Consider the following 2,772-nt stretch of genomic DNA (forward strand, 5'->3'; position numbering starts at 1 on the left):
GTGCGAGGGGCGGGGTACACCCTGGACAGGTCGCAAGTCCATCACAGTAGTGGTAAGATTATGAGCTTTAATAAGTAAAATTATCCCAGCTACAATGACAGACAACAAATATTACATTTATAGTATTACAACTAAAACCGTTTTTGACGCCGCCACCGCAGTTTGTCCTTCATGAGCCTTCGTAGACAAGATGGCAGCTGCCTGTGTGGCGACCCTCGACCATGGAGACATAAACAGCTTTTTATACGGTAAAAATAATAAAACAAGGTCTTTGTCTGCAATGATTAGACATGTTTTTTATTATTGTCATTAGTGATTATCTCATATTCGGCTAAAAGACTTGACAAAATCCTACACAGTGTGCCTTTAAATCATTTGAACTTCCTCTGCCTGTTGGGTTAAAACATTGCCTGTAAGATCCTTTTCTAGTTTTAGATGTGATTAAAAATGTATGAACATGTTGAAAGTCCAGAATGAGCATTAGCGCTGACCAGTAACAGTCATGTGCCTCTGTCCTCCTCTAAGCTCTGACTTTGGACCTGCTGCTGGTCAGGACTGTGAAGACTCTGGTCAGACGTCGAACGCCGACTCAGAACCGCTCTGACATCTTCTCAGCCTTCTTCTCGGAGCGCTACTCCTTCCCCTCGGGCCACGCATCCAGGGCGGCGTTGTGCGCCCGCTTCTTCCTCGTCCAGATGGCGGACATGACCTCCATGCGGGTTCTGGTGGTGGGCTGGGCCATCCTGGTGAGCCTGTCCCGCCTGCTGCTGGCCCGACACTACGTGACGGATGTGGGCTTTGGTTTGGTCCTGGGGTACTGCCAGTACAGCCTGGTGGAACGGTTCTGGGTGTCCTGGGACTGCCTGCGGGACCTGGTGCTCCTGCGGCTGAGAGAGGGCCTGGATCAGGCTTACACTGGACTCTGGACCATAGACTGGAAGCATTAGGTCAGGGGGACACGTGTAGAGAGCACATTGTAACAGTTTAAAGCTCAAAAGTTAGAAGAACTGTGCCTCCTGAACACAAACACAACACATCAGAAACATGTTTGATTGACAGGAAACCTCCTCACTGTTTTCTCTTTTATTACCCACCACCATGAAACACAGGTTATTGTGTCATTATGTTTGTGTGGCGTATGTTGATCTGTCTGTTAGCAAAATCTTTCATGAAACTCTGGATATACGTCTACATCTGATTAACTTTTGGAGTCAACTCAATCCAAGCCAACACATTCTCACTCCTGACTCCTCAACATACTGACACTTGGTCAGGTACCGTCTGCGTCCAGTTTTGGAAGCGTCAGGTACCCCCTTGTACCAGTCATTGATGCCCGCAGCTTTTCTGGGTTATACCACATAGGGGTCTTTGGGTTGGGGGTCTGTGGTTAACATGAGGGATCAGGATTACTGGTTAATTTTAGGTACTGAGGTCAGGGATAGGATGTATATGGCTAATAGAAGTTCAATTTAGGGTCTACAATGGTTAGTTGATGTGTATTTCCTACATAATTCAAAAATATGACAACACTCTCCTCCTCCGTTTCATCTCGTTAATAACTGATGCGAGGGGGGTACCCGGTGCATCCAAAACTGGACATAGACAGTACCTGACCAAGCGTCAATATGTGACGAGTTGGGAGTGAGAATGGGTTGACCACAGCTGACTGATCTAAGCCAACACAAACATGGTTATAACTCAATCAGTTTGACAGATATTGAGCTAAGGTGTGGTGTGGTAGTAGCTGAGAGTCAGCCCCAGCACATACTCCAAGCACTGAAAAATATTGCAACACATTAAAAAGTTTGTCCCTGTTGGTCTGTTAACCTATGATTGTCTGAACCATGGATGGATCAAACATTTAAAACATGATTATCGGATACTTCTGCAACTGGTTTACTTTTGTGGCTTGAATCAAAGATGTCGATCACAGATAATTCATCTTGGCAAGCTCAGAACTGTCTTTTAATTGAGTTTTAACTTGGTGTTTAACTTAACTGACCTCAACTCCAAGCAGGTCACACTAAATCTTTGTCTAAACTTTGACATAACGCCATAAGCGATAAGCAATCCTTCAAGGAATGATTTTTTTTTCATTTTGTTTTATTTTATTTCATTTTTTTTAATTTATGAAAACAGTCCAACTCATGAGTGGGTCGAACAGTAAAAATGCTGTATTTTTTAACACTAAAACCTAAATTGGACTGCCCATCAAATTTATTTAATTTCTTTTCTTTTTAAGCCTTTCTGAGAGGGAGTACAAAGTGTGCCTGCTCCGGATTCAGACTAAGCTCCCTCACTGAACCATGGAAACTATATTTATGTGGGGGAAAGTCAACTCACTCGCGTCCAAATTTCCACCAGCTGCTGCCGAGTCTCCTGACCGTCATTATGTTGTCCAGCACCTCTCATCTCATCTTACAGCGTTGATAAACCCGCTGCTGTCACCTTCTCGTCAGCACGCAGATAAAACCTCCAAATTTAACTGTACAAACGCGGAGGACATGATTTGGGTTTAAGGATGATAAAGAGGTCAGAGGAGCAGCAAAGTCTCAGGAAGATGTTTGGAAAAGGCAGGATCAGATCCTCACCACTAGAGGGCAGCACATCCCAAAACAAGATTAACTGTAAAGATTAGCTGAAATCTTTTTGTTTTGTAGCTTCATTTTTTTAAACTAATGAGCTGAGGTTGAACTGGAAATGGAAGTGAATTTTTTATGTATGTGTGTGTGTGTGTGTGTGTGTGTGTGTGTGTGTGTGTGTGTGTGTGTG

General features: G+C 43.9%; 1 protein-coding gene across 1 annotated transcript in view; it reads left to right on the forward strand.

Annotated features, from left to right (window-relative positions):
• LOC106521295 (presqualene diphosphate phosphatase) overlaps positions 1–1,891 on the forward strand; it is a 5,793-nt gene extending 3,902 nt beyond the window's left edge. The window contains exon 2 of the mRNA XM_014013815.1: positions 526–1,891. Coding sequence (XP_013869269.1) covers positions 526–947 — 422 coding nt within the window. The 3' untranslated portion in view covers positions 948–1,891. The remainder of the gene's footprint in view (positions 1–525) is intronic.
• The last annotated feature ends 881 nt before the right edge of the window (positions 1,892–2,772 follow it).

This window comes from Austrofundulus limnaeus, unplaced genomic scaffold (assembly GCF_001266775.1).
Source record: "Austrofundulus limnaeus strain Quisiro unplaced genomic scaffold, Austrofundulus_limnaeus-1.0 Scaffold106, whole genome shotgun sequence".
NCBI lineage: Eukaryota > Metazoa > Chordata > Actinopteri > Cyprinodontiformes > Rivulidae > Austrofundulus > Austrofundulus limnaeus.